This window comes from Aethalodelphis obliquidens, unplaced genomic scaffold, assembly GCF_003676395.1.
Source record: "Aethalodelphis obliquidens isolate GAN/ISIS:26980383/991018 unplaced genomic scaffold, ASM367639v1 scaffold28, whole genome shotgun sequence".
Classification (NCBI taxonomy): Eukaryota; Metazoa; Chordata; class Mammalia; order Artiodactyla; family Delphinidae; genus Aethalodelphis; species Aethalodelphis obliquidens.
This window is the reverse complement of record NW_020837972.1, coordinates 14,514,840-14,527,490: the sequence shown is the minus strand read 5'-3', so window position 1 is coordinate 14,527,490 and position 12,651 is coordinate 14,514,840. Positions and strand designations below refer to the sequence as shown.

General features: G+C 44.9%; 1 protein-coding gene across 1 annotated transcript in view; it reads right to left on the bottom strand.

Moving 5' to 3' along the window:
• Positions 1 to 4,355: 4,355 nt before the first annotated feature.
• TMEM233 (transmembrane protein 233) overlaps positions 4,356 to 12,651 on the bottom strand; it is a 39,780-nt gene continuing 31,484 nt past the window's right edge. The window contains exon 3 of the mRNA XM_027125269.1: positions 4,356 to 4,491. Within this exon, the coding sequence (XP_026981070.1) occupies positions 4,485 to 4,491 (7 nt within the window). The 3' untranslated portion in view covers positions 4,356 to 4,484. The remainder of the gene's footprint in view (positions 4,492 to 12,651) is intronic.

Here is a 12,651-nt window from a genome sequence, read left to right as displayed (position 1 = left end):
TCCAAAGCACAAGCAGTCCCCATACGTGGGATTCCATGTCACCCAGTGGAATCAACGCTTGGTGGCAGTGCCAGGGGCAGACAGCTTGGGAAAACTACATGGCAGGGCACCTCGGTGAACCAGTCTATGACTGTGAACTGGGCAAACGCGCACTTGAACTGGAAGAGGGATAAAAGTTTTGACTGGACTACCGCAGATTTGACCTGGCTGCTCATCTGAGGTTTGGAACAGACAGGTACACAGATGAAACTCAGATGTCTGACACAACAAAACACACAAAGGCAACTTTGTGCTTCCCTCTCCTGACCCCTGATAAATAAATCTCTGTTGGAACAAATAATCAATCAATCAATCTATTGGAAAGGGGATTTGTTCTTTCTGTGGTTTCTCTAGGGATGATGGGTGATGCCTGGGTATCAGGCATCTTTGTATTTGCCAAATCGGAATTCAAAGTATCTTGGCCCAGGGGCCTATTTTTTTAATATAAATTTATTTATTTATGTATTTTTGGCTGTGTTGGGTCTTCACTTCTGTGCAAGGGCTTTCTCTAGTTGCGGTGAGCAGGGGCCACTCTTCATCGTGGTGCGCGGGCCTCTCACTGTCGCAGCCTCTCATCGTGGAGCACAGGCTCCAGATGCGCAGGCTCAGTAGTTGTGGCTCACGGGCCCAGCTGCTCCGCGGCATGTGGGATCCTCCCAGACCAGGGCTCGAACCCGTGTCCCCTGGATCGGCAGGCAGACTCTCAACCACTGCGCCACCAGGGAAGCCCCCAGGGGCCTATTATAGGGTAATTCCCCAGGCTCAAATATTCAACATCCATGAGTATTTTTTTAAGGATTGGTAGTAACCAATGAATGTGGACACTTAGAATACTTTTCCTTTTTTTTTTTTTTTTTTTTTTTAATCAGCAGCCCAAGACAGTTTCTTATATTTAGAAGCCTGGATCTAGGGTTACGTATCAAGATACACGCATAATGCTGTTCTGCTGAATGCAGCTGTCTCGTATGGGCCAAAGATCATTTGCTGATCCAGGAGCTGAGACCAGCGATTTTATGTCTGCATCTGCTTCTGCCCATAACTTGCGGGCAAAGACAGAGCCACTTCAAAGGCTGTAGCCCTATCAGCCTTAGCAATGCACAGAGCAGTGGGACAGGGACATTCCCTCCCTGAGGCTTTGCCCCTTGGATACAGCCAGTGCCCCCTCCTGCAAAGGGACCGCATGACACTGTTCCTTGCCTGTCTTAGCACTCTCACATTTCCTTCTAATTGTTTCTATATGTGCTTGTTCCCCACTAGCCTGATAACTCTTCCCAAGGGTCTCTTGTCATCCTATTGGAACCTGCAAAGCCTAGCCCAGTTTCTATGGCTGAACAGGTGCTCTGTCAATACTGGTCGGATGAGGAAATGGAGGAGAGTGACAGCAGAGGGGGTCAATTGTTTGAAAAGCTAGTAGATGACTTTTACCCTGCTTGTGACAGGCACTGTAAGAAGCAGCCTGCTTAATGCAGACTGGTTGTGTTTTGTTTTGTTTTGTTTCCCCCTGCTCAGCATCTGTCTCTCCTTCTGGTAAAAGCATTTTAGTTTTCCTTTGGGAAACCACCCTTCCCACACTCTCAATCCATAAAGTTTGGGTGGAGCTGACTTCACCCTCAGTTTTACTGGCTGAATCGTGACCCAGTTCTGCCCAAAGAGGGTACCACACAGCCCTGGACACAGCTTCCCTTTGTGTTGGAAAGGGTGGCCACAACGGTTTGTTAATGGCTGGTATCCATTCTGATGGCTTGGTTCCTGCTCCAAATCAATTGTGCATTATTTCAAATGGAAACTTCTTTTTTTTTTCCCCTTGTAGCTATTAGGGAAGAGTTACTTTATTTCCACAGGCATTGCTTAGCTGGTAGGAAGAAACCTGAAGATGCCGGCAGCCACTGTGCCACTGTGAAACCGAAATGTACTCAGGAAGTTGAAGCTGAGAAATAGATAAGGGAGACGTTCTTAATGATGCTGAACACCAAGACCCAGCTATACCTGAAGCTATCCCTGGAATTTTCAATTATATGATCGAGTAAACTCTTCTTTCTGGAGCCTTTTTTTTTTTTTTTTTTTGTCATTGGCTGCTGCAAGTGTCCCCTGGTCTTGGCCAATCTGTTTCCTAACTGTGCTTTTTGGAGTGGAGCAGGGGCGATCTCAGCCTTGCAGGAGGTCCCAGAGAAGACCGTCATCTCACTTTGTCAGTATTAAAGCTCGCTGCCAGGCCCCAGGGGCCCAGAAAAAAAATCAGACCCTCATCTTGATCCCAGAAATCTCAGTGGCTTTAGTGGGACCAACACTTTTAATGCCTCCCAGAAGGGCATTTCAGGCCATGAGTTAGATCTGAGTTGACACCTCTCTAGCCCCACCCTGGGCCTCTCTGTGGTCCTCTCTATAGGCTGAGGCTGGGACGAATGAGCCCGTTTCGATTATGGGAGTCTCTAGAAGGTTGGGAACCCCAAGAAAATACAATGTATACACCGTGGTAAACAGGCTTTCTTAAAACCATTTTTATTCTGCCTCTCAGCAACACTTCATTTGATCTGGGTAGAAGATCAGGGACTCAAATACAAACAAACAAAAAACAAGGTGTGAGAAACAGAAATCAGGATCCCATATACTGGAATGATGCCAGGATCTCTGTGTGCTGAGAACTGGTGTCCCTGATTCATGTCCTCCTGGGACAAGTGCTGGCTCGTGATGGACGTCTGGGAAAAATGACAGGTGGAATCTGGTGTCCATCAGTGTTTGTTTTTTGCGAGGGTCCAGGATATTTAACGAACGCCTGAGATTCGCAATATCTAAGAACAATGCTTTGTAGAGCACTTAGAATTTCCCTCCAGGGGCAATCATATCTATCATGGCGATGAATTCTCATAATAACGCTCTGAGGTAAGGAGGCAGGCGTTCTTATCTCCATTTTCCAGATGAAGAAATTTGAGGCACAGAGGCTAAGAAACTTGCCTGAAATCAGCTTGCATAGCTAGTTAGTGGCAGAAAAGGCTTTGGAACTCAGGTGTTTTGACCCAGCCTCTTGTTCATTCACTTAGAATAAGCTGCCTTTTCTCTTGCTTAGGAAAGTTATTTTCACTATTTCTAGTATTAGTGTTTGAAGTTATTTTTGACATATATACCTATCACCTGTTGTGTTAACCACTTAATATTTTCTTTGAGTCCACTTCCTTTTGTTAAGTAAATGTATTTGAACAGAAAACAATGTCCCTAAGTAGACAGCTATAAATGGAAGGTAATTAATAAAATACATAGAATGAAAACGCAACCCAGTAAGTTATTAAATTCTATCTAAACAAAAGACTTTGAACCCGAGGCCTGCTCTTTCTTTATTAAGAAGGAAAAAGAACCAAAGGACCCGTGAGCACTACACAGAGACCTTCTCTGAGCTGTAATCAGGATTGAAAAAGAATAGAAAAGGGCAAATGTTCCTTGTGATTCAGTGTCACTTAATGTTGTGGCTTTAAATGACTTGACAATTATCCTTGTGTACCACCAGGTTAGCGTCTTCTGGAAGGCAGAATAATGGTGGCCTTGTTAAACCAGTGTAGTCACACCTAAAGGGTTTACATTTGACAGAAAGTAAGTACAGTGGGTGGCATTTCCAGGTGGCCTCCAGGAAAATCAGAGGTCTTGCCTGAGACTTGCTAAAGAGAGAAGGAGGGGAGAGAGAGCTTGAATAAAAGCACATCCTATAAACACAGCCAGCATATTCCCAAAACCGGGATGGGAAAGGTGGCCGCGTACCTAGAATTGACCACTAAGTACATTCTCAGAGTCTGAGTGAAAACTGTGGCTGTGGTCAAGTTCACCCGGGGTGGATGCAAGGAAGGGGTGGGTGGGAGAGAGTTACGAGAAGTGAGATCAAGACAGAAGACCAGAAAGCTCCTTCATCGGAGTCTTCAAAGACGGGATGGTGAACTCTGGGGAACTGACGGAGGAGCTACTGAAGACTGAAGCGAAGCTACAACATGTAGAAATAAAAGGAAACAATCCACAAATTCAGCTCTGTTTGATGCCTTTAAACATGCTACAAACGTGCTCAACATTGCAAACACCAGCATCCCTTGCTCTTCCCAGAACCTCCCTCTCCTTCCGGATCTGGACCCCTCTCCCCCATTAAAAGTAATGAGATTTTCTGAGGCTTATCTCTGGAGAAGAGGAAAGGACACATGGACACAATGGCTTTTGATAAACTGAAACAGTGAGACTTGATTTTCTTTCTTAAAAAAAACCCAACAAAACAATGACCCTGGCTGGCCTGGCTTTGCTGCCTGGTTTTCCTAAATTGTGGACATTTTTTTTTTCTTTTCGTTTTTAGTTCATTTGCCAGGGAGAGTCCTGGAGGAAAAGATCTCACAGTCTGAAGTCAAGGATCCATTCCTCAGAAACTCCTTTGGGGTGTGTGTGGATGAGGTCCGTCCTCCATGCTGGCTGCTGGCTGCTCAGGCCCTGTGTGTACAAGAGATAAAGTGAGGGGCGTGGGGTGGAGGGGGGAGGGAGGAGGGAGGGAGAGAGGGAGGGAGGGAGGGGGGGGAGAGGGGGAGAGAGGGAGGGAGGGAGGGAGGGAGGGAGGGAGAGAGGGAGAGAGGGAGAGAGGGAGGGAGCAGAACCTGGTCACCAAGGGCTTCTGTCTTTAAGAAGTACTCTAATTCAACCAGTGCTGGTGTGGACGAGCAGGTCTGCACGCTGTTGAGTCTAAGCACTGGCTTCTTTTTGAGAAATATTTTATTGGAAACATGTTATGTTTTAGGTGTGGCACATGCAGAAAAACCCAAACGATACAGATGTAGGCATACTCATGGTTCGTGAGTCTTTTTGAATCTTATTCTCCTCCTCAAGGGTTAGTAGCACTGTTAGCATTTGGGGTGCATCCTCCAGGCATTTTCCTCTACATTTAAATCCATAAATATTCACTTAGAAATTCGTTGTGTGTGTGCATGTGCATTTATTTATTTACACTCATTCATTCATTTATTCAATAAATATTTATATGCCAGGCACTGCTCTAGGTGCTGGTGTTAATAACAATACCCAGCAGTTACTACCATGTGCCCGGCACTGTGCTTTATACAGTTTAGTCTTCACAGCCCTATGAGGTAGGTACTGTTTTATCTTCATTTCATAGATGAGACAACTGAGGCACAGATTGGTTAAAAGACGTGCCCAAAGGCACACTACTACTTAGATTTAAACCCTAATGGGCTAGCTTCACGGGAAGCACCCTTAAGTGTTATGCTCCATTGTTATGGGCAATGACAGAAATGAAATGAAAATGTTCCTGGAGTTTTCATTCCAGTAGGAGGAAACAGACCATTTTATATATATATAAAATATATATTTTATATATTTATATAAAAAATTATATGCATATATAAAAGTTGTCAGGGAGAAGTAAATACTAGGAAGAAAAGTAAACTTGGTTAAGGGGACACAGGGAAGAGACGTGGGGCTGTGGGTGCTATTTTAGAGAAGGTGGTCAGGGGCAGCCTCTCTGCTAAGTAACATATGAGCAAGCATCTCAAGGAGAGATGGGAACAAGCCATGTGAATATTGGGAGGAAGAAAATTCTGGGCAGAGGGGCCAGCAAGTGCAAAGGCCCTGCGGCATACTTCTGTTGCTCAAAGAAGAGAGAGGAATTCAATGTAGCTGAAGTGGAGGAGTGAGGGGGAGAGTCCTGGGAGATGAGGATGGAGAAGCAGCCACCAGATCCTCTGGGGCCTTATAAAGCCACAGTAAGGGAGATACTTCCGTGTTTAAACTGCAGTGTATTATTCCATCCTATGAATGAACCACTGTGTATTTAACCATTTTCCTGCTGATGGACATTTAGGTTGTTTCAAGCTTTCCCCTATTTCGAACGGAGCTTCAATGAACATCATTGCACATCCTTGATTCTCATCCCTAGGCTGCAGGTCAGAATCATCTGTAGGGCCCTAAAACCTACCAATGCCCTGCCCTTTCACTGGAGATTCTAACTTAACTGGTCCAGGGTGCGCCCTGGGCATTGGTGATTTTAATGTGTAAGGAGGAGAACTACTGTTTTACATGCCTTTTTGTGACGCTGAAAAGCAGAGTTGCTGGGTGGGCGGGCACATAAATTTTAAAGTTTAATAGATACAACCAAATTGATCTCCCAAAAGACTGTCCCAATTTACTGTTCCACCGACAGTGTGGTATCCAATTCTTCACACTCTCACCCACCTTGACATTAGCCGTCTTTTAAATTGTTTCAATCTGGCAGACAGAAAAAAAAATTATATATATATATATATATATATATATGAGTATTTTGTTGTTGCTTTAATTTGTGTTGCCCTGGTTACTGAAGAGGTTGAACATCTTTTTCTTTCCTTTATAAAAATGTCTTTCTCTTAAAAACATTTCTTTATTTTTTTGAACATGTTTATTCTGATGTTTTCATCAATGTCCCACCAGCTTACAAACTTTTCAAAGCAAAAATCTGTCCATTGTTGATGACTTAGGTCTTACTTGTCTTTACTGCAACTCATCTGAACCAACATAGAAAGCCCTTCTGATCTTCTGGAAACAGGTAACGTTCCCCATTTTTCATCATGGAATCATAAAAATTCTCTGAAGACACATCCTGCGCGAAACAATCAGCAAGAAGCCTCACACCAGCCAGTAATACAGGGAATAAGAGAGATTTGCTTTTATGTTTTTGCAAGACCAAGTCCTTGCTTCTTATCCCCCTTGAGATGTAGGCTTAAGTATATATGTAAGTAAGTATATGCCTACTTCCCTTCTAATGCAAAGGGAGGATATTTTGAGGTCGGGAAAGGACCTTTCCGGTCTGTTTGTGAGACGGAAGCTTTGCCGTACAGAATGCGTTAACATCTACTAACTCTGAACCTACTAATGGGAGAGAGTCGTGGGATCCTTAAATTTAGAAGTCAAGTTCTTCCTTAATGGAACTCTGGAACATGAAATTTCTTATTGCTAAGAATGACAAACATTTTTAATACATGGTGGGAGTGTGCCTAGCTGTTTAGGTACCTACAAGAACACCCAGAGATGTAAGGTCAGTGGAATTGCAATATATGTGCATTTACAGAAATCAACTATGCATGTTCCTCAAAGAGAAAAAAGCAACCGTTTAAATGGAGCTTCTGGCCACCAGGTCGCTCGACACTTATGAGTATGAATGGGTACAGGGCTCCCACCGAGCTCGGGACGTGGTTCCAGTGTTGAAACATACAACACAAACATCTCTGCTGAATCTGTCACAGGTGAGGCCTGTGCTTTGTGAAACATGACTACAACAACCTCACTTGCCTGAATCCTCAGACACCAGCAGAAAGTAAAACTCTGTAGACTTGCTGACGTAGGCTGGGCATGTGAAGAAGCGGGATCAAGAACTAGACGGCTGCAGTATTTAAACGTCTCACCTCTGTGATCCATTCCTCCACTTTCCCTAGTAACCTGCGGGCAGCGGGCTTTATAACTGCAAGAGACTGCAAGTTTCTGATTCCATCTGGACCAGAACATTTCTCTTCTGACGGCTCAGCATTCTATCCCAAACTGTTGACTATTTTAGTTCGATGATTCCCTGTTCTAACGGACCGCATGTCATGCAACTCTTTCTTTGCTCTAAGCACCACGTGGCTCACACAGACAACCTGTAAAATTAGGATGAATGATGGAAAAAGAGATCATATTTGGGGTTACCAGAGGCAGGGGTTGGGGGGAGGGAGAGTTGGATGAAGGCGGTCAAAAGGTACAAACTTCTAGTTATAAGATAAATGAGTGCTAGGGACGTGATGTACGATGTGATAAATATAATGAGTGCTGCCGTACGTTACACATAAGAGTGGTTAAGACAGCAAATCCCAAGAGTTCTCATCACAAGGAAAAATATTTTTTTCTATTTCTTTAATTTTGTATTTACATGAACTGATAGATGTTCACTAAACTTACTGTGGTCACCATTTCATGGTGTATGTAAGTTAAGTCATTACGCTGGACACCTTAAACTTACACAGCGCTATATGTCAATTATATCTTGATAAGACTGGGAGGAAAAAAATTAGGATGAATGAGACTTTTTTATGAGTTTGGGTGAAGAGACTATCACGACCTGAGTCTATTCCGAGAAAACAAACTACCCGAGATTCCAGTCACTTGAGGGACAAGAGATTGGTTACAGTTTTCTTAATAAGGATAAGGAATACTTTTTTGAAAGGCAGAACTTCACCATTTTTAAAAGGCAATAGGTGACTTCAGACAGTTTTTTTTTTAATGAAACGCAGAAAACTGACATATTCAAACCTTTCGGTCTTATCTCTAGGGTAGTTCTTCTCTAAAGTCAGATTTTCCCAGCCCCTCCAAGGAAGTCCTTGCTGCCTTTTAGACTGCTACAAAAGAGCCTCTCTCTGCGGGTCCGTCTCCTAGGCTGTAAAATGACCCCCATCCTTGGCCTTGAGTTAGATATAACATGTTAGGATGACAAGTTTGCTGAGGTAAATGAAAACTGACCACTCTGTTAACGGCTGGCTACTGTTAGTGCCTCTGCCTTTTAGATTTGGGAGGGAGAAAGATCGGTGCGTTCTGATCACCTGCACCAGAGCCCTAGGGCAGGAGAGGGGAGCTTGGAAATGCAGATTCTTGGTCCTCGCTTCTGGCTTTGTGAGTTGGAATCCTTTGAGGTAGGGCTTCGACGATGTCCACCTCTTTTAAAACTCCCCAGGTAACTCTTCTGCAGCCCAAAGCTTGGGAACCTCTGCCTTAGCAATTCCACCTTGCCATTCAGTTCCTGCATTAAGCCAGGCTGGGAAATTTTATTTCTAAGGATTACCGAGAAATCGGTCTTGTTACTGGTCTTAACGGAAGATAGAATTGATTTCATTCACTGAGGCCTAGTTTCTTGCTGTCTCTTACACTTACACACACACACACACACACACACACACACACACACACACACACACACACACACACACACACCCCAAAGCCTTTAAATTTGAGTGTCTCCATGGGATTCTAACTCTGGAAGACATTTTTGCTTTCTTTGATAACACGGAAGAAAAAGTATCTAAAAGGAAGCTGACCATACAGATGTGGGGAAAATTCTATCCTCACTTTATAGAGAGGGAAATTGAGGCACAGAGAGTTTCATGACACGTCCGGGCGGTCTGGGTGGTAGAACTAGGATTTGAATCCTGCTGCGGGCCAGGCTCTAACAGCTGTGAAACACTTCCCCTCAGGGAGAAGGGGTGGAGAGGGGACTTCCTCTCCTGTCCTTTACTACTCCTAACAAAACCTCAATCACAAGCATACAAACATCAATGCTTTATCTCCAGATAGAAATATTTATATTAAGAATGGAGAAAGTCCCCATACATGAAGACTTCTGCGTCCCTAGTAAAACTTCTTGCATGGTGTCTAATAGGCAAACTGAACTCTGAAAGCCAAACTGTCCCCCGGAGACTGCAAAGTAGCTAATGTCCAGGCTGCAGGTGCGATTTTTGTGTTTTTTGTTTTGGGCCCTCACCACGTGTTTAAACGATGTGAACTGGTTGTCAAAATCTAAAAATCCGGCTTCCCTGGTGGCGCAGTGGTTGAGAGTCCGCCTGCCGATGCAGGGGACACGGGTTCGTGCCCCGGTCCGGGAAGACCCCACATGCCACGGAGCGGCTGGGCCCGTGAGCCATGGCCGCTGAGCCTGCGCGTCCGGAGCCTGTGCTCCACAACGGGAGAGGCCACAACAGTGAGAGGCCCGCGTACCGCAAGAAAAAAAAAAAATCTAAGAATCAGGAGATTTTAAATGAAGACCGAGCTTTTCAATGTCTTCTGGAAATTAGGCCCATGAGATCTGCATTCCAAGCGGTGCCAAGTAGCCGGAGCAGAGTGCTGGCTGCTCCCTATAAACTGCACTCTCTCCTCGCCCCACCGCCCCCACTGCTACCTACTGTCCTGCGACCAGGCTGCTTCATGCGTGGACGTTCCCTGCCTAACCCCTGCAGCCCTTTGATTTTGCTACCCTGGGCCCTAACTCATCCCATTCTTGTGGTAGGTTGGAACCTCACCGCACCAGCACCATATAAATAATTCTCGAGTTAGCCACAAGGTGAGCGCCGTCCACTGGCCTTTGTTAGCGGATGTACTAGAAAGGACGTGCTAGCTTAGAGGCTGTGTGGTGTTTGGCCGAGGACAGTTTCCAGAGCCAGATTATGCCGGGCTTAACACCCACCTTTACAACTTACTAGCTGTGAGACAGCAGGCAAGTCACTTCACTTCTCTGAGCCTCAGTTTCTTCATCTGCAAACATGGGGATAATACTACCTACTTCATGGGGTTGCTGTGAGGACTCGGTGAGGGTTAATTCATATAAGAGCTTAGAACAGTATCTGGCATATGGTAAGTTCTATGTCAGTGTCAGCTGCTATTATTATAACCACTTAGCTCAAACACCGATCTGGGCAGTATGTATTTTCACAAGTCCCCAGGAGTCAGGCCAGGACTTGGCCTCGTTCCCCTGGAACACCGTCCTTTGAGCTTGGCTCATATGTACAAAGCCTTGAACTCTATTTAGTAGCATTTTAAACTCTGATGTCCTCCCCCAGTCATGTTGACAACCGTAGTAATAATAGAATAAATGGTTTGTATTTTTCCTGTACTACTAAGGAACAGATGCCAACCTATACACATTCTCATCAGCCTTCACGACAGCTTTATTAAATGGGTGCTACTATAATCCCCAGTTGACAGAGGAAGAAACTGAAGCTGAGAAAGGTAAGCAGTTGGCTGATGGTCTCACCGTAAGTAAGTGGTAAAGGGGGTACTTGTGTCCAGGAAGTCTGGTCCCAAACCCGCACCATTAACTCCACAGCTCACAGCCCTGTGCTCACACACACAAGCACATTACGCTTTCCTTAAGAGGGAAGTTGGTGTGTTCACATCTATCTTTCAACTGTCTTTTCCTTCATAAGCCAACATCATCAATTTGCCATCTTGCAGGCAAGAAAGTTTGAGGTTCCTTTGATATTTTAGTGTCCTTTTCTCCTCTCTTTGGCCAAAGCCATCTATTTTTTTCCTTTATGACTCTTTGTATTTTGACATCTCCCCCCTCCATCCAACTGCCCGATTGCTCATGGATTTGGCTTGCCTGTTAGGAAGCTGACCTACTGTGACATCCACTACACTCTTGGTTGCCAAGGTGGGGTTGGCTGACCTGGCAGGCTAAAGGGTGTGCCGCTCCTCTCTTATCCACCCAGTGGGCCCTTCCTGAAACCAAGTCAGAAAGACTGATCTTCTCAGCTTGAGGGAAACGGTGTAGGAGGAACAGTGCTGCTCTGACAGAAGAGTGAAAGGATTTCTGAGTTCTTATCTGTTTTGCTAGGAGTTACGCAGTGAGACAGAGATGAATCTGTACTTGCCATTTCCAGGTCTTGGTTGTCCATCACACTACCTTGCCCTCTGGCAAACCTCTGATGGAAAGTATCATTGATTCTAGCAGAGGGAGCCCATCTCAGCTGGTTGGAGAAATCAGAATAAATTTGTCCAAATCCAGAGAGAAACATCAACAGCACCCATCTCTTTATGAGATGAGAGCTCACGGAAAATACCAAACATCTGTGGAGACCCTTCTGCTCTTAAACTAAAAACAGTTAGGCTAGTTGGATGCAATGTCATGTAGCAAATCATTTAGCAGATTAGATGCTAAGGCAGAGCAAGTAATAACCTAAATAGTCCACTTACTGCCCTACATCTCACTCTCTTACAGTTTGGTCGAACTATGTGACTGGTGTTAGCCAATCAATTATGAGCCTAAGTGACATGTGTCACTCCAGGGCTGAGGCAGTGAAAACCCACGTGGGATTCTCTGGTTTTTCTGTCCCCTGTCTTAGCTTGAGAAGCCCTCATGCTCTAGATCAGAGGTTGGAGAACTATGGCCCATGGGCCAGCTCCCTGTTTTAATAAATAAAGTTTTATTGAACACAGCCACACCCATCCATTTACAGATTGGATATGGCTGCTTCTGTGCTAAAATGGCAGAGCTAAGTAGTTGCAACTGAGATGCTGACAGTGGCCTAAAATATTTACTATCTGGCCCTTTAAAGGAAAAGTTTGTTGACTCCTGTTTTAGATAGAGCAGCTATAAGATGGTGGAGTTTCAGATAGCCTGGACCCTGAGTGACTGTGTGGAAGAGAGACCTTCCGCAAACCTACAAGGCCCATGGAACAGCAGTGAGGAAAAATCAAAACCTTTTGTTTGGGATTGTTTGTTACTAAGCACAATCTGACCTATCCTAGTTGATTCCAGTGGACATTCAAGAAAGGGCATTTTAGGGGACTTCCCTGGTGGTCCAGTGGCTAAGACTCCATGTTCCCAATGCAGGGGGCCTGGGTTCCATCCCTGGTCGGGGAACTAGATCACACATGCTGCATCTAAGAGATCACATGCCACAACTAAAGATCCCACATGCCGCAACTAAAAGATCCCACATGCCACAACTAAAAGATCCCACATGCCACAACTAAGAGTTCACATGCCATAACTAAAGATCCTGCATGCTGCAACTAAAAGATCCCGCGTGCCGCAGCTAAAGATCCCACATGCTGCAACTAAGAGTTCACATGCCATAACTAAAG